The 26,283-nt window shown below is 38.0% G+C and overlaps 1 protein-coding gene across 3 annotated transcripts in view; it reads left to right on the forward strand.

Annotated features, from left to right (window-relative positions):
• Nucleotides 1-21,651, forward strand: part of ARHGAP18 (Rho GTPase activating protein 18) — a 95,675-nt gene extending 74,024 nt beyond the window's left edge. For all 3 annotated transcript variants that reach the window (XM_051792178.1, XM_051792177.1, XM_051792176.1), the window contains exons 8-15: nucleotides 1,656-1,733; nucleotides 4,541-4,700; nucleotides 7,367-7,449; nucleotides 8,634-8,840; nucleotides 9,613-9,759; nucleotides 15,320-15,444; nucleotides 16,581-16,642; nucleotides 19,275-21,651. In XM_051792178.1, the coding sequence (XP_051648138.1) occupies nucleotides 1,656-1,733; nucleotides 4,541-4,700; nucleotides 7,367-7,449; nucleotides 8,634-8,840; nucleotides 9,613-9,759; nucleotides 15,320-15,444; nucleotides 16,581-16,642; nucleotides 19,275-19,366 (954 nt within the window). In that variant the 3' untranslated portion in view covers nucleotides 19,367-21,651. The remainder of the gene's footprint in view (nucleotides 1-1,655; nucleotides 1,734-4,540; nucleotides 4,701-7,366; nucleotides 7,450-8,633; nucleotides 8,841-9,612; nucleotides 9,760-15,319; nucleotides 15,445-16,580; nucleotides 16,643-19,274) is intronic.
• The last annotated feature ends 4,632 nt before the right edge of the window (nucleotides 21,652-26,283 follow it).

The raw sequence follows: 26,283 nt of genomic DNA on the forward strand, positions 1-26,283 counted from the left end.
CACTGACAGAAACTCATCAATGTTTCAGTATGTTTGTGGATGTACTTGTTATTTTTTGAGAAACAGAAAATTCAAAGTAGTTTTGCATCATTCTCTGAAAACTACTGCTGTGTCATTCATGCCAGAAATTACTTCCTCAGGATCATAAGAATACATTTCTGGAAAAGAGGCTATCTAGAAAATAAGAAATCAAATTGAAAAAAGTGATTGATCACGGTGCTATCCTAGCACTGTCATAAGCATAGTTCTGCAGGAAGAAAATTCTACATAAACATTAATCACTTATAGATGTGATTTGTTTTGCAAGCTGCAGATGTCATTTGGAATACAGTTTTACTTTAAATGAGAATATGAAAATAAAAAAGTTTCCCATTTCTTCTGCCTGTTCTATACAGCACATGCTTTCCAAGAATGGGGGATTTATATAAAGTGCAAGAAAGAACATTTTTGTGCATTCTGCTTTTTAAATGTACCTTGTTTATCACTAAAATGAAACGAAGCAAGCTAATAGGAGTGCTACTTAATTAAAAACAAAAACACACTGAATTTTATTTAATTGAGGAATTTCAGTTAAAAATAATGACATCATTTAACCTAGGGGGTTTCTGACTGGAAAATCTGAGGGTAACAGCAATCTGTGTATCTCTGTCAGAAGTTTCTGCTGACAGTAATTCAAGTCTCTGGCCTGCTAATGAAGCCATGCAAAGCAGCCCTGATAGAGGTGAGGAGGGGATTTCCCATAGGCAGGAGGCTGGTGGTTGCCAGCAGCCACCTCTTGGCCAAGGGGAGGCTTGTCACTGTGTGTGAAGGAGTTGTGGTCACCAGTAATGCCACCAGATCTTGCCTTCCCCAGACATTGTAATGATGCAACTGTGTTGCATAATTTTTCTTATTCAAGAGCTGGCACAGGAAGGCATGTAACAAAGGCACTACCCTAGTTAAACATTGTGAGAACTATTAGTGCTAAAATGATGTCATCAGCTTTTGACGTTTACAGATTTCTCTTGTATACTCTTAAATCCCTCCTTCAGTGAATGCTTCTAGGAATATCTTTTAGAGAAAAAGAATTTATGGTACCTGTTTGAAGTACTTTTACAGAATTTCTGCAAATTAGCCATGTGTAGGATTGCAAACCGTTGAGTTTGTTAGAACATCAGAATTTTCATATTGGAGATTTCTTTAAAGCCTAGAAGTTCTTAGTTCTTCTCTAGTAAAGTCCTGAAGAAGAGTATTTATGAGAAAATTAATACTGCATCTCTAATGTTACCTTAATTGTTTTGATTTGGAGACATTTTACAAGTGTAGTAATTGGGATTTGATTTTGAAGGTAGAGTAATTTTTGGAAAAAAATCTTCTGTCTTCAGAGAACACTTGAAGGAGGTAAAAAGCATACAGTTTTCTTTTAATAAAATAGACAAACTCTTCTTCAGTAGTACTCATAAAAAAGGTAAGAACCGTATTAAAGTTTTCTTTAACAACTGTAATCCATTTACAAACTGTTTGTTCCTCCACTTGTTACACATCTGTGTGCACAAATGCATGCATACACATATGCTTACGGAGATACAAGCATAAAGGCTCCAATATATCAGAACTGTCTTCCAGTAATTTTTAACTGGCATCTTTGTTCATGCAGTTTGGTTTGTGTTTGACAGCTGATTGCCCAGATAGAAGAGACAACTCTGGAAACAGAAGGACTTCTTAGAATACCAGGAGTTGCAACAAGAGTAAAGGTAAAACATTGCACAGATTCTTAACATCCCCCAAAATGTATCCGTATTTTCTGATTTTATTTTATCATACAAATATATTCTAATTTCACATTGTTATGAAAATCTTCAAAAACAGAAAACAAAATCTCTTTACAAAGAAAACTGAGTTATATTAGCCAGAGAGCTGATGGTTTCATCCAGTGTAGTCTTAGGGAAAAGACTGGTGTCCAAAATTGAAGGAGAGTTCAAGCTGCATTTTGAATTCAATTGTGCCTAAATATCATTAATTCTTGGCATGAGCTTTTCGGCCCTTTGCTTTTTCCCTGAACTAGCTTAATCATATGAACAGTTCCTACACAGTCTTTCTACCCCAGGAGGAAGCTTTTCTCTGGCATTTTGAGCCCATTTTAGTAGCTAGACTTAACCTATGTTATAGGGCAAGGCAGGCAGCACACACTGAAGAACTCTCACATTTGTTTTTATGAACAGCAGTATAACTACTCGGCTCACCAAGTGCAATCATAGAATCGTAGAATCAGCTGGATTGGAAGGGACCTCTGAGATCATCAAGTCCAACCCTTGATCCGCTACCGCCGTGGTTTCTAGACCATGGCACTAAGTGTTAGGCACGTCTGTGCACAGGGACACTTGCAGAGTGAGTGCCAATTACATGCAGACTCTTCCCCAGTATTTGCCTTAACGCAGGAAGCTAAGTACACAGTATGATTCTTGCCAAGAGTCAATGTGTTAAAAAGACGCTCTGAACTGGCCTTAAATTCTAAACAGAAAGGACCATTTAAGTGGATTCAGCTGTCCGAAGACGTCTGCCAGCCTCTGTTGTGTAGAACTTGGTCTAGCAGCCGGTTCATTAGAAACAACTAAAAGAAGGAAATGTTATGGAAATTGGTTTTCTTTATTTACCAGTAACTAAGATACTAATTTTTTTCAGTTTTCCTCTGTTCTTTATTTTCCACTTCTAATCAGTTCCACAAACTGGAATGATTTTCTTTATTTAATTGTTTATTTGTTTATTCTTTGATTTTATTAACTTAGTATGATTTCCCAGTGAGGGGATCATTCACTATTTGGCTTTCATTATTTTTTTTAATTGCTTCTTTAAATCAAGCAATTGTTTTGTTAGCAAATATGTTAAGTTCTTTTACTTATGCAAATAGAAAATTTTAAGATAACTAAAGACTGATTTTTTCTTTGTTTTCTTAAACTGGAAAAAGAAAGTCTTTTCCTCATTATGTAGTTTTATACAAAGGCACAGAAAAAATATTTTACTATCATGTTCTATAGATTTTAGAGTTATTATTAAAAGATGCATTGGTTATACCCATAGCTAAATACATTTACTTTAAAATCCAGGCATTGGATCACTAGGACACAATTGAAATTTCCACTCTTGTCTCTCATATGAAACAGTTCATTTTATCTGTATGTTTAATACTGCATTTGCTGCAGTGATTTGGTCTGAATGTGGATGGAGGAGCTGATGAGCCTCGGGGGAGAATTTTCATCTCTGTTTCTAAAGCTTGCTTTTTTTGATGACCAGGAAATCATACCCACTTGACTTTAGACATCTGAGTTACAATCATTGCACCTTTGAACCCCCAGCATAGTCAGTGAAGACTATGTCTCTTAAGGACACTTGAGAACATCCAACTTTTAATATCAATCTAAGTGTCCACATTTTCTTTGGAAATAGATCTTTTTTCCATTTTGACAAAGTTAAATTTAATAAGAATGATATCTTAAAAATGTATCTGGTATCATGTCTCCAGTGTGCCCTTCTTTTCCAGATTAATAATTATGGCCATATTTTTCCATAGCACATACTTTGCAAAACAAGCCAATGTCTCTGTCCTCCTTTTCTGTCCAGAGTAACTGAGTCTAGAAGAAGGGAGTGACTTGTGAGAGGTGCCTCAGGGCCACTGGCCCTATATGGAGGCTACTTCCCACTCTGCCAGTCTAGGAAATAAATGAAGTGGATGTGAGGCCTGGACTAATGCCTAGCAATAGACGAAGAAGGACTTGTTCCCATTTGTACATCTCTGGAAGCCCAGTTGTAGCACTGCCATGGGAGCAGGGCAGGTATATGGTAACGTCTGCTGCCAACAATATTTCACCCTTTCCCAACCGTTAGGATGTACCACTGAGACTTTCAGTACTGTTTATTCTGCTGCATAACCTCATGATTTGCAGTACAGCCCCCTTCCACAGAGGGCACATTTGACATGTGCAGTGCTAGGCAAAGCTGTATGTGCCCAGCAACATGGAGTTCCCTATAGATGGCAAGACCCCCAGCTATTGAGTCACATCTTTTCCCTGTGTTTTAAAAAGAGAACCAGCCTCACCTTACTGTGTATTTTGATAGGAAACTGTGTGCCAACACATGTAATTGCCATATTTTTTTCTATGAAAATGTCCATGCATACATTACAGCAATACTTTTGGTAGTAGTTTCAGAATTGCTATATATATCAGACATGTCTTAATATTTGAGGGGAGAGGAAGTCATGACTCTTACGTGCTTGAGTGTGTTATCTGTTTCTTACTGTATATTCCATACGGCCCTGAGGCAGGCCCTTGAGATTCTTCCTATATGATTTGACTGCTGCCTATTACTACATGTTTGCTTGCAGTACTTCTAATCCCCAATTTATCTTTTCATAGCAAAAGATCAGTGGCAGCTGGAGTTAAGTGATATGTCAGATGTCCTTTTTCCCCTCTGTTTCAAAGTATGGAAAGCATTGCTGCATGTGTGATGTGTGACTTCCAGCAGCCGAGTGTTACTGGTGCTCTCTGTATCTACTGCCTTTCAGACTCTTTGCCAAGAACTGGAAGCAAAATTTTATGAAGGGACTTTCAACTGGGAAAATGTAAAGCAGCATGATGCAGCAAGTCTTTTAAAACTCTTCATCCGTGAACTGCCTCAGCCACTTCTCACTGTAGAATATCTCAAAGCTTTCCAAGATGTACAGAGTGAGTAGTGTCCTTTCTGTCTCAGCTGAAAGAATTGATACCTGTGCAAATAAGTGCCTCTATGCTGTAGCAGTATTTTCACTAATAATATGTAAAACTGAGAAACAAATTGAATAACAACAATGCGAGTTTTCCTGAGAAAAGACTGGCCATATTTTTACTAATGTACAAATAACATTTTTCATGTAATGGCTATTTTAGTAGTTAACACAGAAAATGAAAACACATTGTCACTTTCTGATGTTTCTGATAGTTGTTAGGAGGTGTAGAAGGGTTGTAAGGAAATTGTGTATGACAGTATCAGTTTATAAATAGTGTTTGCTTCAAAAGAAAACCACAGCAAAGATAAGTAGTTCTGCAGAAAATGTAACAAATTATAATTTATACTGTTTAGAGTCTTTTATCTGTTTACAATGGGAGAAGTTAAAGCAGAATAGTCAGAACTGCTGATCATCCATGGTCCCATGAGGTCAGCAAGTTCCAGTGTAAATGTCCTCCTTGCCAGCTGGTCACAAAGACAGCAAACATACCAGCTGTAATTGAAAGAGACTGGCTTGGTGATAATGAATCGGGAGTCAGAACCCACATGCGTTAACTTCCCGGTCAACACAGGCATGCAAGTTCTGTTTCACTTCCCTTCAGTCAGAGCAATGGCTCATTCCTAAGAGTTACTTTCACAGAATCACAGAATATTCTGAGTTGGAAGGGACCCACAAGGATCATGAAGTCCAACTCTTATGTGAATGGCCCAAACCCATGACCTTGGCATTATTAGCACCATGCTCTAACCAACTGGGCTAATCTCAGGGTCAGGGAATTCCCATGGACAGGCAGACAGATGAATATTTTTAAAAACTGTGGGCTATGTCAGTCTCCCAGTTGTGAGCTGCCTTTCAATGCCTTTAGGGTGGTGGGAGTAGGGGGCTGGTGCTTTGTCCTGTTACGTGTATTGTTGATTCTGCAGTACTGAGTGGCAAGTTAAAACTGGCCAGAATGCTTTCAGATGATGCTGGCAGCAAATGACTCCAGAAGACTGTTCCATTTACTGGGTACTGATTGGAGCCAAGAGGGTTTCTGCTTCTCGCTCCTCAGCTGTCTGAAGGCTTATGTGGTTTTATTTACCCAGAAATACTCAGGTGCCAGGATCCAAACCACTTTCTACATTGAACCAAAGGATTTGATTCAAAACAGACACAATACTTCATAGCCTCCCATTGTTTAAATTTTCTGCCTGTCTTGTTGGTTACATGTAATAAGATTAGGTGGAAGAGAAAGAATACATCATCTTTGTGACAGTAATCGGTGTTTTTCATGATGCTGTGACTAAGTAGTGTTGTTAGAATTAAATATTTAAATGACATAATTTAAACAATTTAATTGATTAATTTAAGTAATGTAAGCAGCTAAAATTCAATTGTTATTAAGGTGAACAGACAGAAACCCCCAATTTAAGTAATGAATTTTAATGTTTTGCAATTGTAGTTTTGCTTGCTTTCCTAGGAAAATGTTGATTCTCATTGCTTTTGGAACACTGTGACATATAGTGTTTTGAAAATGAATTTAAGCCTTACTTTTAATGTATGTCTTTCTACAGCAGGTAGATACACTGTTCTCACTACTTTATATTTTAAATGACTATACCATTTGCCACTCATTTATTCAATTCCTTAATTTTTATCATGGTATAAAGTAGTCAGTAATGGTTTGGTTTTTTAATTTCCTCAATGACCTTTATTATTTTTGTGGTGTCTCCCAAGTTGATTTGGGTGAAAAGTATTTCAAATAGCAATTCAGTTGGAATCCCAGCAGGAAGCATGTCGAATTTTGAAATAGTGTGATAAAACTATGTCAAATGCAGGTACCTCTTTCTTCACTTGTATTATGTATGGCCTGATTCATTAGGAGTCTGCTGAGAAGACTTGCCAGAGCATGTCCTCTAAAGCATGACAGGAGGAAGTTTATCACAAGTGGCAAATATGGGAGAGTTAGGGCTTCCTGCTGCTCAACACTGCCGTAATGTAGGAGCTCTTCTAGGAGGTGGAGGCGTGTAGGGATGCACTCTTTGTGCATCTTAGGTGAATGACGTGCCACTGAGCAATTGGTAAAAGGCAGAACTAACATTAGCTTTCTTTAATTATAGCTTGCATCATTTGGTACAGCATTTACTGCTGTAGATAAGTGTTAAGTTTCTCTGCTCTTGGCTTTATCCCCACTGCCATGGCAGCTGCTGCTGCTTATGTTGCTGAAGGCCTGCCTTATTCTGTAACATGCAATATTCATTCTGTGACTTGGGAGACCATATAACTGTGAAGGCAATCAGAGAAACTGTGAAAGCAGTTTTGAATATACCTTTTCATATGTTGGGGCACAGGCTCAAAAAGGGAGGAACCGTTAGCTGACTATTTCTTCTTGTAACATTGCAAAATAAAGAATCACAAGGCATCTAGAAAATATTGCCAGAAGACTGCTGAGTCATACAGCAACTGAATCCTAAAAGAACATTTGGAAATGAGTATCAGAAAACGAGGGTCTGCTAGTCCTTTCTCATACCATGACAATTAGCCATGTGTATGCGTTCAGCATTTTGTAAGAGGTTTCCACTTATGCTTTTTGAAAAGTACAAAGAACAATTTCAAAATACTGAGGTTCATGTGCTTCACTGGCAGATCTTCCAACGAGGAAACAGCAGCTGCAAGCTTTGAATCTTTTGGTTCTCCTTCTACCTGAAGCAAACAGAGACACTCTGAAGGTTAGAATTGTTAATACTATTTTCCTGCAGAAATATTTTGTCTGTTTTTTTGAATCCACTGTTATGAATGCTGTTGTTTTTTTAACATTCTTTTTTTTTTCAGTTCAAAGTTAATGGTGAAACTAGTGATTCTTTTTTTTAAATATATATTTCACAGAACTTCAGAAAAAAACACCCTTAGGACCCTAATTCCTCCCAAATGACTTTTAAGAATGTGACTTGAAATTTTTCCAGGAGATTGCAGTAATACTCTCCCAGCGAGCAACCTTTTCTCTTAGAAATTTTGTTCCTTTTTTTTTCAGCAGCAGTCATTATTTCCATTGCAAAAAATAAGCAGAATACTATGGATGTGAGTTTGCTCTTATGAAGTGGGTTTAGCTCTTCATTTTTATTCTCCACTTTTCTCTGTGCTGTTTGTTTCTACTCTCAATAGACTAGAAATTTACTTCCTGTTGCTATTTATAGCACATTATCTGAAGTCTTCCAATTTGCGATTGTCCTTTTGTAGCAAAGCTAATAATCTTTTTTCAGAATATGCTTACTATTAAAACTGCTACAATCAAAAATGAATGCAGGATTTGTGTAGGATGCAAAAGATCATCTATTACAGGCAAAAACCCCGTACTAGGTCTTACTGTTCAAACAAGACTTTCTTTTAGTTAGTAAAGAGTACAGTCAAGAGGGCTTCTGAGCTGAGTTACAAATATCTGGAACTGAATTAATTTAAAATTGCCTGTCATTCACAATGCTTTACTCACAAATTGTTTACCTTACAGAACTAGCCACTCCATGTTTCCATAACCATGACAGCTGGCAATTTAAGAAAAGCCAACAGTAATGTCTTCACAAGCATCTGTGGGGATACTACTTATGCACCTCTACAACAAGGGTTTTGAAAAAAATCTTACTGTACAGTGCTTCAAATGAATTGCTTTTGAAAATGTTATCTATGATAATAACAAGAATGTTTTACTTCATTACTTGAAGGAAACAAAACTTGCATTACAGTCCTGTGAATAAAGATATACATACTCATATTATTGATTGTTTTTAATGTGTGTTAGGAATTAAGAGCTTTTTCAAAAAATATGTAACATCATGTTTCACTTCTATGTTCATGTTCAATTCTGCACGTTTCACTTTTCATGTGCAGAGTTGAGCTGTAAGTTCTGCTATTATTTCAGGTACTGCTTGAATTCCTCCAAAGGGTAATTGATCATCGAGACAAAAATAAAATGACGTTAAAGAATGTTGCAATGGTGATGGCCCCAAACCTTTTCACGTTTCATGGGTTTGGCTCAAAGACTATTGAACAAAGCGAGTTTGTTATGGCAGCTGGAACAGCAAATGTCATGCGTTTTATGATTCAGTACCAAAAACTTCTCTGGACAGTAAGTACATTTTTAGGCGGGGCGGGGAATGATGAATTTCACAAACAAGTTATTTGAACAAAGAAGTAATATGGAATTACATCCATGATTTAGAGAAAGATCAGCCCCATCCAGCTGGGTTCTTGCTTATAGGTAACTCTTATGGGAGCAAAACAAAATCGTTATATCTGATGTTAAGCTCTGATGGTCAGTTTTAATACAGTATGTACTATATGTGAACTCAAAAATAAGTCCCTGGGGGATATTTATATTTGGTCTACCAGTATACAGTGTTGTGGGCAATTCTTTTGAGCTTGAAGATATTTAGTAGGAAGTATTTTAATTCATTTGCATTTTGGGCCAAACTTAATTATTATATAAAACACGTTTTGATAAAACATGAAGTTGTATCATGGTCTCAAGCAAAGCTCTGACTTAGATAGACTGGAGAAATTGAAGCTTTGTTGTCCATTAGCAATTTGAAACAATTTTGACCTTTGCTGCATATGAGGAAAAATAATTATCATCATTGTGCACACTAAGTGTCAACTAAATTTTGTTGGCTGAGGAAAGTAAAAACACTGTATGATTCCACCTCTCTTACCCTCCACACAAATAGAGTGGTTTTAAAATCATTTCACAGTTTTATAGTATTTGAATCCGTAATTATTACTGGAAATAAATGCTATTTTTTGAATTCTACCTGATAATTTGTCCATTTAGAAAGTATTGATAACTTAGTTACTTAAGAAAATTACATAGCTGTTCCTACTTACTATCTATATTCACCTAGATTCCTAAGTTTATTGTCAATCAAGTGAGAAAACAAAACACTGAAAGACAGAAGAAGGAGAAAAAGGACAAAGCTATGAAGAAACTTCTGAAAAAGATGGCATATGACCGGGAAAAGCATGAGAAACAGGAGAAGACTCCTAATGATGTAAGGAAGCATGCATCTGAAATTCTTTATTAATAAGACCATAATTTATAGTGAAAAAGTGCATATGACAGAGACGATATCTACATTTATTTAACTGAGAATTTCAATAGATAGCAAGTTAATGTGGCTTTCATGGTTTGTGGGTTACCAGCATGACACATTTAGAGGACTGTACTGTTTTTTTGTTTGTTTTCTCAGATTTTTCAAAATATTTCTATTCTGAAAAATTGTATCTCACAGGTTGTTTCAATTTGAGCATCTGAAAGAAAAATATATTAGTTCTGTATCTGCAGAGGAAGTTAAGTGCTGTGACGACTTAGTATTACTCTATACATGTTTAGGTTCCGTGCTGCCCAATAAAAGTCACAGCAGATCATGTGTTTACTTAAAAACTAAATATCTAGATTTCACTATATTATATTTAATAGTATTTGGAAACAAATCTAACTTTTAATTATCCTTCCATCTACAGAAGTTCCCCAACCGCTGAACTCTTTGTCTCAGTCTTTAGCTAGAACACACACAACTTACCCAACCTAAGAAACCCCAAAGGATGAAACAAATGTAAAAAGCTGATTAACTGCCTCTTATGCAGCTATTGTCCAAGTGTCTACTGCCAACTTACCCCAGTGTATATGATCTACAGTTCAGAATCTCTCCATTAGGTAATTAACTTCTGCCAGACCCATCAGTGATCTCAAGGCATAAGTTTCAGCACAACACACTTCACATATTCTTTAAAATAAAAAAAAATCCTGTGGCATTATAGTGTTAATTTCTCCTGTGGTTCAGAAAGATTTTAGTTGGACTGTTCCCACTGCCATCAAAAGCTTAAAAAATACATATCATGTACATTGAAATTATTTATTATTTCAATGGGGTTAGTATTTACAGTTTTTTGAAACTTATTAGCCTGGGGTTAGTATTTACAGGTTTTTGAAACTTATTAGCCTATACATTATTCCAAAGTTAGTTTAAATACACAGACAGGTAACACAAAATACGTGTATCCTGATAACGTAATGAACATGTATCAGATTTGGGTGGTATGAAAATACCCCCTTGAGGGTTGGAGTCACAGTGAAGATTCTGGTGAGGTAGAGACATCTTGTGGTCACTGGTAGAAATTCAGCGCTATGAGCAGTCCACAGCTTTCTTATCAAGTGCGTGTGTGACAGACTTACAAAAAAAGAGTTGTCATATGCTCATAAAGGCATTTTTTTAAAGCTTTTAAGCCAAAAAAGAAAAAAAGAATGGAAATGAATATGCTATATTATCTCTCAAATCTGGTATGCTACTTTTTTTTTTTTTTGAATGTGTAAATAGCTAGATTCTTTGAACAACTATATCCAGAATTTGCTGGAGACTTACATTTCAGTGTTCCGACCTCATTTTGCATGCAATGTTTGACACATATCTTAATTTCCAACATTAATTAATTCTCCAGGCATCACTTTGCCTTACTTTCATATCTGTCTATATGAAGGAATCTGTATGCAGAATGAAGACTTACATAAAGCTCATTAAACACTGGTATTTGTTTTTCTCAGTCTAATAAGAAGAGAATTCTTTGAATTCAGTTCAGTTGAGTTATGATGACACTTAATGCTGCCATCCTGTGTTCACTGTAGAAATAACAGCAAATGCACCGAAGTAGGCAAATGCTGTTGCAAGTTCAGATATTGGATTTTTTTGTAATTCAGTGCTGTTGGTCTTCTAGACTAAGATATGCCTTTTTAATCCACTTGGGAGTTAGTGCTGAGGTCTTTTAGAGTAAATTATGCCTTTTCAATCCACTGGAGAGTTAGAACTTAAGCATCACGTAATACATTCTTGCTCAAATATAAATGTAAAGTTACTATTCAATAATTTTCTTTAAGCTGTAGAATTCTGTGGGGCTTTGGTTCAAAATTAAATGGTACAATTTTTCAAAAATCCTTCATGCTTATTTGAAGCATTCAGTAATTTTGGGTGCCTGGGAAGATATTACTCTTAAAATCATATTAACAAATTGATAAGGCTTCATTGTGAGTGACAATTTTATACATTCATTCTTTAAGGAGAATTTGTGGGGTTTTTCCCCCCCACTCCAATTTTCAATTTATACTGCTTTAATTTAAAATTGAGGTGATTTTTCCTGTACAGTTCCTGAACTGCATTTCACTATTAGATGGCAAGTGAGGCACCCAGACTTGGGGTGAATTGCTGCTCCAGTGAAAACTTTGCAGCTTTTGAAAGCTAATTTTCTTGTGTGCAGCTGAATAAAAGCTAAGGAAAAGTTGCTGTTTTCTACCACTTGCTGTGGCACCCCACATGATTAAACATAGATGGACAGAGCTTTAGTCACTTCCATACTCTCCATAAATCAGTATCTACATTCTTAATAGCAGCTCATTTGGATAGAATTTCATCTTATCTCTGATGAGGCCTCTCTATCAATCACATTTCCCTCTTTAAGACAGAGGTTAAATAGCATTTACTGCAAACTGCAGGTGAGATCTCTGTACAGTGCTGAGAGTGGTTAATATTAGAGGGCTTGTGAGGGTTAATTGCATTTTGAGATACCTATGCATACCTATGGCTCCAAGTCAGTGTTGGGGATTTTTTCTGGTGTTGTTGGGCTGCATAATGCTCAAAAAAGATGCCCTCAGGACTGGAAATTTACCCACTAGCTTTACCCTGATTTATACCATCTGTCATTGTATTCCTCTGTATGTTGCAATTGTTCCAAAGAAAGGAGCAGTCATGTTAAGAGCACAATGCAATTCTAGTAGACTTAGCTGCTACAGGTTAGTAAAACCATTGTATCCTTGAGCCCTTCTATACAAACAAGTTTGTATAACCTGTTTGAATTTACACAGAATAATGTTTCTGACTCTTGCTAAATTTGTTGCTCACTGCAGTGTCAAATTATTTACTAAAAAAAATTGCTACCTGCTAAATCATTTCTCTTTGTATAGTTTTGCAGTTTTTTGTCCCGAAATAGGTGCAACATTTTGCAGCTCAAAGAGAACAACTGTTTTGCATATTTTTCAGACTTTGCTTCCCATGTAGTAAGATCCTTTTTAAAATCAGTTTTGTTCTTCATAATGCTCATGTCCCATTCCTGCTTGGTATAATTTGCACATTTAATAATTATATATAATATTCCATCATTACTGAAAATACTGCATAGTCACTTAATTTCTCTCTTCATCTAGCCTGATAAATATTTAAGTGTGTCATGCCAAATGGAATAGGAGAATCTGGAGGAGACCTACCCCAGATCCTATAGCCAGGGAGCTGCTGTTCTTTTGTGATATATAGATTCAAGTCCCTCTGACAAGAAGGGGTTTGAAAGAAGATGAGTGCCTCCCAGGTGACTGCTCTGCCTGCTGCAGACTAAGCATTGTAGGCCAGTATTTTCCATCAATTAAGTATGTATCTTCTTCATGTTTTTTCTTAAGAGGTTTTCTAATTCAGCCAGAGGCTGCAGTGTTTTAAATCTCGTCCTGAAAGAGCCTGTGGGGCAGCAGAGGGAACTTGCAAGTGTAGGTGACCACTCTTTAGTGTATTGTCAGTCATCTAATGGCTTATATATTGTGATGTGGAGCCTCTAACTTGGATGTTTTGAGCTGTGCTGTGCAGAGAATAGGCCCTTCTGTGATTCTGTTCCTAGATGTTTTAGGCCACATTTTTTTTACCGCCAACTAGCACAGTGAATGGGGTAGGGGATGACCTGGTTCTGTTCTCTCTCTAGTTTAGCATGATTTCTTCTGTAAATGAAGGTGGTGAAAGTGGCAAAATGCATTCATTAGCTGAGCTAATAATGATTTTATCTGAATAAACAAAGTAATTATTCTGTTTGATCTGTGACCATTAATTTTAGAGCTCTGTGGATACTTTTTAGTCTTTCTCTCATATACTCAAAGCAGGTTATTTTTTAAATAATTTATAATATGCCTGCTGTATATATTAAAAAAAGAAGTTATCCAGCTGAAAGTTGGAAAAACCCCATTAAAATCAACTGAGACAAAATGTTAAAGATCTGTATAAAAAATAAAAGCTAATTTAAATTTACTGTGCTGAATTTGGTGAAAGACCAGCTAGGGATGTCTGTGATGTCTGTTCAGACATAAAAATTTCATTTTGCCAGGATCTCAGAAGTTTGGAAAGAGGCAAAAAATTTTTAAGTGAGAGTTAGCAGATGACTAGAGACACTTTTTCCATCAGTGAAGACCCTAAAGAAGAGATTTGACAAATTTAGGGATAAATCTCAGGGAGATCTCATGGATATCTCTTGCAATCTTATGAACCTTTGATTCCATGATTACTACATAGCAAATTCTCAATATGATGTTTCTTTTAATGCTTTAGACAGAAATAGGTATTATGTCTAATATTTTAAAATCAATAGATAATAAGACTAGATATAGAAGGATTGTTTGGTTAAAATTACTTACTGTAACTCCTCATTTGTGTAGTAATGAGCCTTCAGCTTTCTCAGGAAGCTGTCCTCCTGATTCTGCTCACGTTTATGCTTGTTCTATATTCATTTAACACTGATGACTTCAGAGAAGCTATTCTAGATTCACAGGTGCCCAGACTTGTTCACTGATTATGGAAGAAGAAATGTTCAGCTTTGCAATTGAGTAAATGGAGGTGAGGGGGAGAAGAGAATGAACTCTCATAATCAACCTTGAGTACTGAGACTCTTACTTTCTTTTCCTATCAAAATGAGTACATTTGGGTAAATGATAATGTAATACGAATAGAAAAAATACCTCGAGATTTCCAGGAACAGAAATTAGAACCTTATTCACAAATAAATTATGCCTTTTGTAACTTCAAGTGTCATGTACCTGCAACTTGAACAGAAAAACTGTTCTTTGGAGCCCTCCTTCTCTGTAGCTAATATGATTGATATTCATCATCCAGGACTTGTGGATTGAAATAAAATACAAATCCATTATATAGTCAGACTTGCAGGTTGGCTAGCTGAATATATTCTAGAGAAAAAAAAAAAACAGGGAGAAGAAGCTGCAGTAGTGAATATCTATTTTTTAAAAAATGAAATTTGCAAAGAGGAAAGAGGAATCACTTAAAGTATACTGACCCATGAGTACTTTGTGATTTATTTTTTTTTTTTTTTGGCATGAAGTTCAGGTTAAATGAAACTGGAGAGGTTTCTTCTGGAAGTTTTAGCAGAGGGTTGGTGCAGGGCCATTGCCTGCTTTCATGCCTACAGCAAGACTTTTCCATATCAATCTCACATGCTTCTTATCATACCAGAGTGTGTTCTTAATATAGCATAATTGTTACTGTTATTCATAATGTCTTTGAAAAATAATTAAGCACTACTGTTCTTTTGTTCTGAAGTTCTCCCTGTTGTTAAAAAGAGCTTTGAAGGTCTGATGTAATTTACTGAATTACTGCGTAGTTATCATATTTTTGTAGTGAAGTGTAGTAGATAGTGAAGTACAGAGCACTGTACTTAGTTACTTATTCCATACTGTATTTTGAGGAGCTCATCAAAGCCAGCTGCTAGCAGCTTTGTTCCAACACCATTATTGCTTTGCAGACTGATGTTCCTCAGGGAGTGATACGGGTGCAAGCGCCTCATCTTTCGAAAGTTTCCATGGCAATACAGCTGACAGAAGAACTGAAAGCCGGTGATATAGTAGCCAGGTTTCTCAGCCAAAAAAGGTATAAACACGTTTTTGTTTTGTTTCAAGAGAAGTGTCTTTTCATTTATTATATCAAGAAAAAAGTTTTAAAGTACTTCAAGTCCTGGTCAGTTGATGATTTTTTTGGCTGAATGTAGCCATCAAAATACATGCTTGAGGAATTAACTTAATGTTTCTAATGTCATTAAAGCTCATGAAGCCTTAAGGAATACATGAGTGCTGTTAGTAAAAGATTGCTGTTGAATTTGATGGGTCAGGAATAGTTTTGTAATTTTCTGGGGACAAGACAAGGGAACTCCAAGAAAGTAAGTCTAGAAAACAAAGAGATGAGGAAAGGAGAAAGTAAATATTTTGTAAAATAATGCATTGATATATAGCAATATAATAGGCATTGGGGTATAATAATGTGCAAATGTCATGCACATGCAATGATTTAAAAGGAAAGCTACATTTTAGTCATCCAAATCCATTTAGAAGGGGAGTTTTAATTAAAAATAAAAAACACCCATGTTCATCATATATAACTATTTAGCTAAAGCAATAGTATGGTGCACTAGATGAGAATAAGAAGCTGCTTTTTCCTAAATGCTGTTTTGAGGTTTGCATTTTTGTCAGAGAGTTATTTTCTGGCTGTGCCTTAGCCTATATTATTACTATTAAACAGTGAGAACAATAGAATCCTTTTGTGATATAGTCACTTTATTCTTCCACTCTCTGTTTTTTACTTCTTTTAGTTGCAGTACAATTAAAACAAGCAAAAATGTGGTTTCTCCCACCCAACCATAAGACTTTTTCTGAAATATGGAGTGTTTGAGGGGAATACTTATTTTTGCAACAGCAGTGGAAAAAAAACCCAGAGGGTAAATATCAGGCTACTCGCTGATAACAATGACATTCTTTTCTAAACCCTGCAGTTTCTTTACATTTATCCTATTTTACCTTTTCTATAGTGTATTATTCACTTACAGGACTATTCATTTGCATTAGTATGCAAGGGTATTCTTGTTCCCTGACTATCGGTAAGTATACACACAAATGATTTGTGACAGGTACACTGCTGATGTTAATTAGCATAATTTTTCCCAGACGCGTCTAAGTGGCTGATCTACAAGCTCTTCTGCAGTATCATCACTCACTGTGCTTTGTTCCTTACAGTGGAAACGTCCAAACACTCAACAAAGAAGAGGTCTTTCTTTATGAAATAGGAGGAAATATTGGTAAGAATGGCTTCTGAACAACTTATTTTGCTAGAATAAGATTCCTTGGCACACTATCCATGGGCTTCACTGTGGTTGCATTTTTATTCATGTCCCTAGTTCTCCCTGACACTAAAGCAGACAGTTAACCTTGTGGAGAAGGCAGCAGAGATGTTGCTGTGATCATTATATTAGTAGTAGCTTATTATCTGCCCCAGAGAAAGATGGCAGCTGAAACAGATGTTCCTGATATGTATGTACAGTGAAGAAGCACAAAAATGTTGAATAGAAAGGTACTTGAAGTTCATTTTATTCATCCCTTTGTATTGAGGGATAATAAGTGAACTTACAGTCCTTCGTGCTCTGCATTTGAGCACTGCTTGCAGGTTCCTTTGGGGGAAAAAATGCTCAACCAGAAAGATGACCTAGTGATAAAATTTTCCAACAGTTAGTCTTTCCTGCTCTGTCTATTCCCGGCTCTCTTGATGAAAGTAGGTAGGAGATCAGCAAGGTTAATGCCAAGGATAGTTCTGAACACAGTTCTGAAATTTTCTTTGACAAATGCAAGAGGATTTTTTCATTAGGAATCAGTTTCTAATCACAGTATTTTTCATATGCTTGGGAAAAAAAACCAAAAAAACCCAGTATTGGATTGGACTTACATTTACTTTTTTCTTGTTAACTGTGACTGCTAAACTTTATTTGGAGTTATAAAATTCCATGCAGTACTTCTGTGCTCTGCAAGTTTAAATCCTGTATGTAAATTGCTACTTCTAGCATTTTTCCTTTTTACCTAATCACTGTTATAAATCAAGTTTTTGTGTGTGTGTCTTAACCAAAAGACTTAATTAAAAACAGCACTTCCGTATTTTCCTGAAACAAATATGTTTCAGTGTTTTTATTAAGTTAGATGGTGAAAAAGAGGTTACTGAGATAGCTGGAGGCCAGATTAATGTATTATATGTTCTCTTGCTTATCCAGTATATATGTACATTTTCTATGCCTTTTAAAGCAGGTTGTGATCCCAGATGTAAGAGTTTTTTAAAGCAGAGGAATATCTCGTTTATTGTACATAAGTGTAATCATTGCAGAAAGAAAGATTTTGTAACAGAATTCCAGTGAAACTGAAACAACATACTATTACTTTAAACATGTGACAAATTGTATTTCTCTTAGAGAAAATACACGGCTAGTTGCAGATTTATTTTGTTATGAAATAGGTTAGAAAGCTTAGATGTTTTCTCTGTCTGAATAGTTTACTTCCAGACAATTTAAACTTTAATCAGCCCTTACAAATCCTAGTCCTTATTAATACTCTCAGTTCAGATAAGAGAAACTTGCAGACTTTAGCTTGCTGTACAGACTTAAGTAAACCAGCTGTCCTGACCTTTGCCATTTGTCTCTCTCTGCTCGATGTGACTGACTCATGCAGAGGAAGCCCAAAGTGAGAAGACTCAATGGGCTTCTCAATGATACGCTCACATCCGTACACTTAGGCTCATAATTGTAGCGTGCACAGTGCTGTGATCCTGTCCCCTAGCAGATGGAGCCACTGAAGTCTCCAGACATTTTTCGAGTACTCAGTACACTGTATGGCTTCAGGGTACTGAAAAGGACTTCTGCCACTGCTTTGTGACTGGGACTGGCTGGACAGGGATATGGCAAAGCACTATCTTTGTGCTCTCACTGCCTGAACATGCTGCACTGTGTGAGTGAGAGAGAGGAGAGAACCCAGTTCAGTAGTGTGGGCCATACAGCTCACATAGGTTGGTATTAAAATCCTAGAGGGACCAGTGAGACTGAGCCTGGTTGAGCAGGAAGTTTTGCCTTCTTGCTTGCCCTGCTAAGGGAATCCAAGGAGCTGGCAGAGGAACTCAGTTGCAGCATTGCACCTCTGCTTGCCTTCTGTATCAGGAGTACACATACCGGAAACATCTGTCTGGCAAATGGGCCATCTACCCCAACCGTCTGCACAGTGGAGTAGAAGAGGGGCTGTGATGTAGAGCTGCAGATGCATGAGATAGTGCTTTGCCTGTAGGGGAATGGGAAGAACATGCAGATCTTGATGGATCAGCATATGCTATTTTCATCATAGCTACTATGCATAAATTAATTGCTTGTAATGCACCAAGAACAGTGTATTACTTTTCCCTTCTAGGACAGAAACTATTACAAGTACTGTGCAGAACAGCATAGCAGGACCAGGGTAGGGAGTAACACCTTCGTAGCAAGGACAAACCTTGCACAAAGCTAGTACTTAAAGAGGGGAAAATAACTTGAAATTTTAATGGGCTTCTATGCAAACGTGAACCTTGTATTTGCCCATGAGAGGACCAGGGCATTACTCCTTTTTTCCTAAATCTTCACAGAGGGGGGGCTTCCATCTATATGGTCTGCGTGAAGAATCTGACCTAGAATGTGCCACAGAGGTGGCACAGCCTCTACTCTCCTTCATTTTTCCTCCTGTCCCCCTTCTTCCTCAAGGCAGATGGACAGGGTAAGATTACTTCAAGCTTTTAGGTGCACTGTCCTTTTTTTAATACCACAGAGAGACCTTGAAAACCTAAATGAAATGAAACAGTGACAGGACCTCTGAAAGTTGATTCCTTTCTTTTTTGGGACTGTTGTAACCACATATCTCTTATATTTCTAGGGGAACGCTGCCTTGATGATGATACCTACATGAAGGACCTATACCAGCTCAACCCAAATGCTGAGTGGGTTATAAAACCTAAGCAGAGCTAAGCTCACAGCTAACGGCAAAAAAACAACCTGTGGACTTACATTGTAAGGCTGAATGTTTCAAAGGGATAGTGTGTCCTTTCAGCATTCAACTGTTATTTATATTAATAGAACCTTATCCAGTTTTGAAAAAAAAAGTGATGGAAACTCAGCAGTCATAACCAGTAAATGTTCAGTTTTACTTGCAGCAAAATTTTGGAGATAGCACAGTTTTCCCATTCATATTTGAAACAAGCATAAGTACCTTAAATATTTTAATGGCACTAATCTACCTCCCATCTGGTAGTTCTTGTTGCAGAAGAATTTATTTTTCAAACAGATGTTTAACCTGTTTATATTAGAGATTTACAATCTGTTTGTGTAGACTTTTGCATTCATATAGGTCTTTTCAGTGCTAGTACAATAGAGAACCAAATTGTTATCAGCACTTCTGAATGGTACAGTATTAAAAATACCTAAACCCAGTCATATGAATTTCCCAAATAAGTGTGAATTTCACAGGAGACAACTACAAAGCAATATATTTTGTCTTTGGAAGTCCTAATTTTAAAGTTTGATGAAAACTATTTAAAAACAACTGTGAAAATGCTTTCTGTGCAGCTTTTTTTTGCTAGATCTTTAAAATAATTTTATTGTTATTCTGGTTGATTGTACTCTTGAGATTATTAAAAAAAAAGAAAAAAGAAAGAAAGAATCATGTGACAAGGTGAGTAATTTTTAAAGCTCACCACTCTTGGCATTGTCCATTCTGGCATATTGTCATGCACTAGAAAGACCTTTAGGTTTTTCAGCAGTGATGTGCAGCCATGTTACATACACTGGTTTCAGGTGTTTTGGACGTCTGATAGATTGAATTTTGTGAACTGCCAAAACTTTTCAATTACTAGCACAATAAAAACTTTCAAGAAGAATAAAATAACTGTGGAAGGAAACTGTAGTCTAAATTTCATAGGTAGGAAACCACCATACCTTTCTCTCAAAACCAGTGTAAGGGTCTACTGTGGAGTTCACATAGGCTTTTTGGATATTACCTACCATCAGCTCTATGTCTGGTCTATCCTGGATGAGGCTAGAAATCGAATTCTGATTTCCCTGATGCTGATAGATGCTGTCTAAACCACTTCCAAAATTAATAGTCCAATGGAGAACTATTGCAAATCCATTGCTTTGCAGGAAAAGACTGAAAGCTCCCCATGGAATTTAGTGATAATGAGTTATAGTCTGATGTGGCTTGTTGCAGCACAAAGAGCTCCAGAGCCTGGAGCTCCAGAGCCCCACTCCCCCAGCAATACTTTGGGCTCATGAGCTTGTGTACTGCTTTACAATTTATTTGTAAACTAGCTCAGCTGTGCTTAAGTGCTTACACCTGCGTGCTGACTACCTGAAATAACTACTGTGAAATTATATCCATGGAATTAAATATGCTCTTTCAATGCACACACAGAATTTATATTGACCTCATAGGGAATATTCTACATACAATCAAGGACTGAATTACATTTTTTTCGTGATCAAAGATGATTAAAGGAATAAAGCTCTGCTGAGCTTTGGATATGGGCCCTGACTGTGTTGACAAAGTAGCTACTGGAATTCTCCCTTATATATACAAGCAGTGAAACAGAACTCTGAAAGGTCATAGAAAAATTAAACATCTTATGATTAGCTATCCACAGCATATGAACAATTTTGGGGGCATGAGTATTTATTGTTTTTTAAAGCCAAAGTCTGTCTTCATATGAAAAAGAAGCACTGACTGATTCTGAAAAGCAGGATGAGTAGAATAGAAAATTGTTTTAATATGACTGTACTGCCCTCAATGCTCCATCTAGTTGGGTACTCCTGCATGGTATAGTGCTGTGCCACTATGGGCAAATCCATCAAGACAAATCACTTTTGTCAAAAGAACAAACCACACTCCCTGTTCTTCAAATGTAAGGACTAAGTAGAGTAGAAAAACAGTACAGTGCTTAGGTAAACCTTTATAAATCTAATGTAATAATAATGTAATAAATATAAGGTTTTTTTGTCAGGTAATACAAAAATGAAGTGTGTTTTCATAGTACATTATAGTTCTGTAAAAGATTACTTGTTACTGGAACTCTAGATGTTATTTTAATCAGGAGCGAAGTGCAGATGATAGGAACAGCTGTACAGTTTCAGTATAAAATTGTAACTGCCCTGTGGCTATGATCTTTTAAATAACTTTGTTTCTGGTTTAGTGCCATTATCTTGTGTTTTTTTTTTTTAATTTAAAAAGCTCTTTTATAATTAAATGTTGTTTTTTCTGACTTCTTTTCTCATTTGAATTCTTATATTTGTATGTGAAACATATCCAATTAACACTAAGCAATGGTTATTTTTTAATTTCACACTTTACATCTTTGTAGATAGCTTGTAGCTTTGTGTATGACAAGAAACATTGATAAGTTAGAAAGAGTCCTACAACATGAATGCCTGCTGGAAAACAAAATAACTAGCTAGAAGTTTTGAACTTTGGTGCAATCACACTACACCTTAGCTAAATACATAATATAACAATTACTGAGTATATGTGAAGGAACAGCAACCCTCTCAGCATTTATCAAAAATACTGGCTCGTAATTCCTTATAATTTAAGAATTAAATTAGGGCACTGTGCTGGTTTAAAGGTAAACCAGCAGGAGAAATGAACCCAACTCCAAAGAGATTATAAGTCAGAGTTACAATTTAATAAAAATAATATAATAAATACAATTATATGGACAAACAATTGGTTTTAACCCACAAAACCCAGATGTGTAACCCAGCACCCTAGGGCATCAACTGAATGGTGTTCATTGGCCCCTGTGCTGAGCCCCATGTGGTCCCCCTGAGTCCAGAAGTAAGAAGAGAGGGAAAACCTGTTGGTGAGAGTGCTGGTCACAGTCTGGTTGAGGGTGGCGATCGCAGTCTGATCGAGAGTGGTGGTTGCAATCCGATCAAGGTTCTGGTCCTCCTCTTGATCCAACAAATGGTATCAGAAGTCCCAAGACCCCAAGATTATATACCTTCAGGTTCAGGCAGGAATGCCCAGTATCTCCCCCAAGGTGGGGAGTTCCACAATGGGTGATTGTGAGGACGGGAGCATCCTCCTATCTCACAGGCCTCTTAACACCCAGTTTATAGTCTGAGGGGTCAGGTGTGCTCTGGGCAGCTGCTGCAAATGGTCTATTGTTAACAGTTTCTGAAAAATCACATGGAGGATGTAGAATACACAGTTTGGGTTGCACCCACACAGTGATGAACTGCTCTAGGCTGCTCTAACTAGGACAGGCACAAGGGAGAAGTCCAAATCACATTCAGGTAGGTTGATAGAATCTTTTATAATTAAAAAGACTGTGCTGCATGGGTTGCTTATTGGGGTAATTTGGCAGCCCATCATCGTTTGACCGCTGACTTGGAAAACATGTACACAGGGCTTTTTTCACCTAGCTGATGGATTAATAATTTTCACACTAATGTGCAACTCTGTCCCTGCAGAGCAGCAGGGATGGGGAAAAGGAAGGAGCAGAGAAGCAGGCAGTGGCCCCTCTTACCGCTGCCTGAATGTGGTGGAACACGTAAGGATGGTTTTATGCTCAAAAAATCATCTTCTGATGTATTTTGGAGGAGGGGAGAGGGAGGGGAAGGGTCCACAATGCTTGTATGGGGTGTAGATCCCTTTCTTGCACTTCCTGTTTGACTTCAAAGACTGCAGAGTTTGCGCTCATTTTCCGTAGCTTCCTGTACTTCCCCACCTTGTGTGAAGCACAGGCATGTCCCTGGCTGTTATGGATGCAACAAAGAAAGGTGTCATCCCAACCACCTGCCCCCTATGTGAGCAGCAGCAAGGCAGGAGGGAGCATGGCAGGTTTATCTCATGTTGCAACTCAACAAGCAACATCTGTGAGTGTACCTGTGAGACATCAAGAAGGCAGTAGGGAGCAGGAAGATGAATGTGTCTGGATGTGTTGGAAACAGTGGCTGAGTTTCCAGTGGGCTTTTACTATGCAGTGGCATGACTGAGATGGATTCAAGGGTAAGGAGATGCACTTTTATGCAGTGACCACCAACAAAGAAGGAAATATTTGAGAAAGGCTTGCTTGAAACTTTTTCCAGACCATTATTTCTTTGTCAAACGTTCTTAAAAGCAATGGAACGGTCCAGTAAAATACACTCTTTTCCTAAGTATTGAGATAAATTGCAGCAGCAAGTTAACTTGGCAAAAGATTGCTAAATGAATGATTTCTTTTGTGTCACACATGCGCTTCTGTTTTTGAAAGGTTGCCATTCAGAACCTAATTGCTAATCTTATGGCAATATTTATAATAATATTTTTTTTATGTAGAGCAATGCTTTAAAGATCTTCAGACCACTGTGTTTTCACACAGACCACATCTGAGGCAGGTAAGTACTTATCGTCCCCATTTAACAAATGGGAAAAGTGTTCATAAATGACTGGCCTGCAGCTAGAAGGGGTGAAGTCAACCTGATTTGTAGAAAGCAAATCTCGTCGTCCAAAACTAGTTTTAAAAATCTGCTATATTGCCAAGAATATCAGCATGGCAATGATGAATATGACTACAGGGGACTCTTTTAATAAATACAGTGCTGTAATTTTTAGCTTGGTTTCCAAAGGAAATTTGTCTGGGGTAATCTTGCTGCTTTGTGTGTCTTCCTCTAATTACTTTTGAGTCTGTTGGCAGACTGCAGTCATTTTTGGCAAATGGAATGGGAGGGAGGGAATGTCTCAAATAATAAGCTTCTATGAGCTTCATAAAACTAGGTACTATGAGTCCTTGGTTCAATGGGAAGATGACGGCATAAGCTCCACTTTTATTTAGGTACCAGAACAGAAGCGGGAGAGACATCCACATGCTCTGGCCATGGAGGAAGACTGTGCTCAGAGCTCTCAGTCAGCCAGTGAGAAGTGGCATTGGGTATTTGAAGGCCTGAGGAAACACTTGTGTTGCCTTCTGCTTTTTGAATTTTCTTTGCTGACATGACGTGGGCGATTGTTGCTGAAGCTACAGTTGTCCTCCTGGCCTGGCTTTTGTGGTGCAGCTTCTCTGTAATTTCTGGTTAGTACAACTCATCTCCATCCCCTCCTTATGGACTGAGCAACTAACTGAGCACTTTACCAGCCTGAGCTGTACCCGCAGCTGGTGGCATGGGCGCAGGTGAAGAAGTAGGTGGAAGTACCTCTCTTCTCTCTGCTTGTAGGGCTGTTGGGAATTACCTTAATCCTGGAGAATAATCAGATCTAAAACTGGGCAGTATCAAAGGACAGCGTTCACATGCAGGATTTAAACTGTTGTGGGAATATAAATTGCGATTCAGAACTGTTCTGAATCATATGGAGGAGGCGGTGGTGGTTCAAAAGCCTTGCAGATATTACCACTCTGTGATAGTACCTTTTGGGGTTACTGAAAGGATCCCTCATTCTCCCTGTGGCACTGTAAAACCAATAGCCAGTGCCCATTGGCATGAGAGCCTCAGTCTCTCTGTTTTCTCTGCCAAATGAGCTTTGCCCTCTGTGTTACCATTATGCCTCTGTAATGCGGTTACTCTTGAAAATGAATTGGCTCCCTTCCCGTGAGCAGTCTGCTCACATGCTGTGTTACTAGATCAGGTCCTGCAGGTCAGTCAGTTCTGTGCTTCTTTCCCGAGGGATTCCCTGTGCCTTCAGAGAGGTGAAAGTGCCACCTGGCTATTATGTTGGCGTGTATTTGCTGTCCGGTGTCATTCTCTGCCCGCCGGGGAGAGGCGGAGGGTCAGTCCTACAGCACGCGCCTCTATTCCGCGTCCGAGGGCCACCCTCGGGGGGAGAAATCCCTGGAAGCTGCCACGGGCGGCTGTACCTCGGTGTCCTGGCCTGACCCCGGCCTGCCGCAGCCGCGCTTAATCCCTGGTTTTTCTCCCTTGGCCACGGCGGGGCGGCGGCAGGTGGCGGTGCCGGGCCGTGCTCTGCTCGGCTCCGAGCCCCGCGCCCCTGGCTGCGGGGCGAGATCGCCTCCCCCGCAAAATTCGAGCTTGCTGAACGTCGGGGTGCGAAACGGAGTATGTACTGTCTAATCATCTCTTGGCACTCTTTTTTTTTCTTTTTTTCCCCCAGTATAAAAAGTAGTAAAATGCTACCTTTGGTACTCCCCAGGGGAGACCTTATCAGTTTCTATGATTACATGAATGAAGGAAGGTGAGGGTTGGTCTCTTCTCCCAGATAACAAGCAACAGGACAAGGGGAAATGTCCAGGGAAGGTTTAGATTGGATATCAGGAGAAATTCCTTTACTTAAAGGATACTTAGGCACTGGAACAGGCTGCCCAGGCAAGGGGTAGAATCACCATCTCTGGAAGTGCTCAAAAAATGTGTAGATGTAGCACTTGGGAGCAGAGTTTAGTGGTGAACATGGCAGTGCTGGGTTAAGGGTTTCACTCAATGATCTTAGAGGTTTTTTCCAACCTAAACTCTTCTATGATACTGTACAGCACTCTAACTACATATACCTCATCTATACTAGTGGTCACCCATGCGTTCCTGTCTGCTTTCATGCCATCCATCCTGTCAGCTGCACTAAGAGTTCTTCCACTTCTTGAAGTCATGCATTTAAATTAATGTGTTTTTCTCATGCCTGTGGCTGAACATGCAATATGTACCTGATGTATCTCTGGACACAGTGGAACTGTGAGGCTAGAAGGCTTTGCATTAGCAGAGAATCATAAGCTTGCATGGATTACTGGAGTATCCCTTGCTGATTATCAACATGCAGATGTACAACACACTCCAAATGATCCAGAATAAACAAGGGAACATGTATTTGCTTGGAAGGATCTAGGTTCCGGATCCTGAGCTGTGTTGGATTAGCAACTGGAATCTGGTTTCTTGCTTATTTACTTTCCCCCCTGACATAAGAAGAATTATTT

The sequence above is a fragment of the Manacus candei genome, unplaced genomic scaffold, assembly GCF_025592945.1.
Source record: "Manacus candei isolate 608988 ecotype Guabito, Panama unplaced genomic scaffold, ASM2559294v1 h1tg000034l, whole genome shotgun sequence".
Lineage (NCBI taxonomy): Eukaryota > Metazoa > Chordata > Aves > Passeriformes > Pipridae > Manacus > Manacus candei.